We start from the raw sequence: 386 nt of genomic DNA, 5'->3' as shown, positions 1-386 counted from the left end.
GGCCTTCTCTGCTGCAGGGGGGGCCCCCGGGGGGCCCCCAGGGGGCCCCCCAGGGGGACCCCCAGGTATTCCATAAAACGGCCCTTTGAGAGCCTTTGCAGGGACCCCCCAGGGGGCCCCCGGGGGGCCCTAGCAAGCATAAGTAGAGGGGCCCCCTAGAGATCCTGTAGGGGGCCCCTAAGGGGCGCCATTGGGGGCCCCTAACCCACTGTAACTTTCTCAGGGGCCCCTGGATGGGCCCCCCAAAGAGGTTCTAAGTGGAACCAATAAGGGGCCCCTAAACCTTAAAAGACCCTTTGGGGGGCCCCAGAGGGGCCCCTCTTGGGGAGCCCCTCTCAGAGGGGCCCCCCTCAGAGGGGCCCCTCCGAGTACCCCTGTGGGGGCCC

The 386-nt window shown here is 68.4% G+C and overlaps 1 protein-coding gene across 1 annotated transcript in view; it reads right to left on the bottom strand.

The window, feature by feature from the left end:
• Positions 1–386, bottom strand: part of ETH_00040665 (uncharacterized protein) — a gene marked incomplete at both ends in the record, with an annotated part of 1,692 nt that overhangs the window by 548 nt on the left and 758 nt on the right. Inside the window, one exon of the mRNA XM_013374407.1 lies at positions 3–164. Within this exon, the coding sequence (XP_013229861.1) occupies positions 3–164 (162 nt within the window). The remainder of the gene's footprint in view (positions 1–2; positions 165–386) is intronic.

Source organism: Eimeria tenella, genomic scaffold (assembly GCF_000499545.2).
Source record: "Eimeria tenella Houghton genomic scaffold, Eth_scaff2003, whole genome shotgun sequence".
NCBI classification, from domain to species: Eukaryota; Apicomplexa; class Conoidasida; order Eucoccidiorida; family Eimeriidae; genus Eimeria; species Eimeria tenella.
This window is presented reverse-complemented; position numbering and strand designations above follow the sequence as displayed.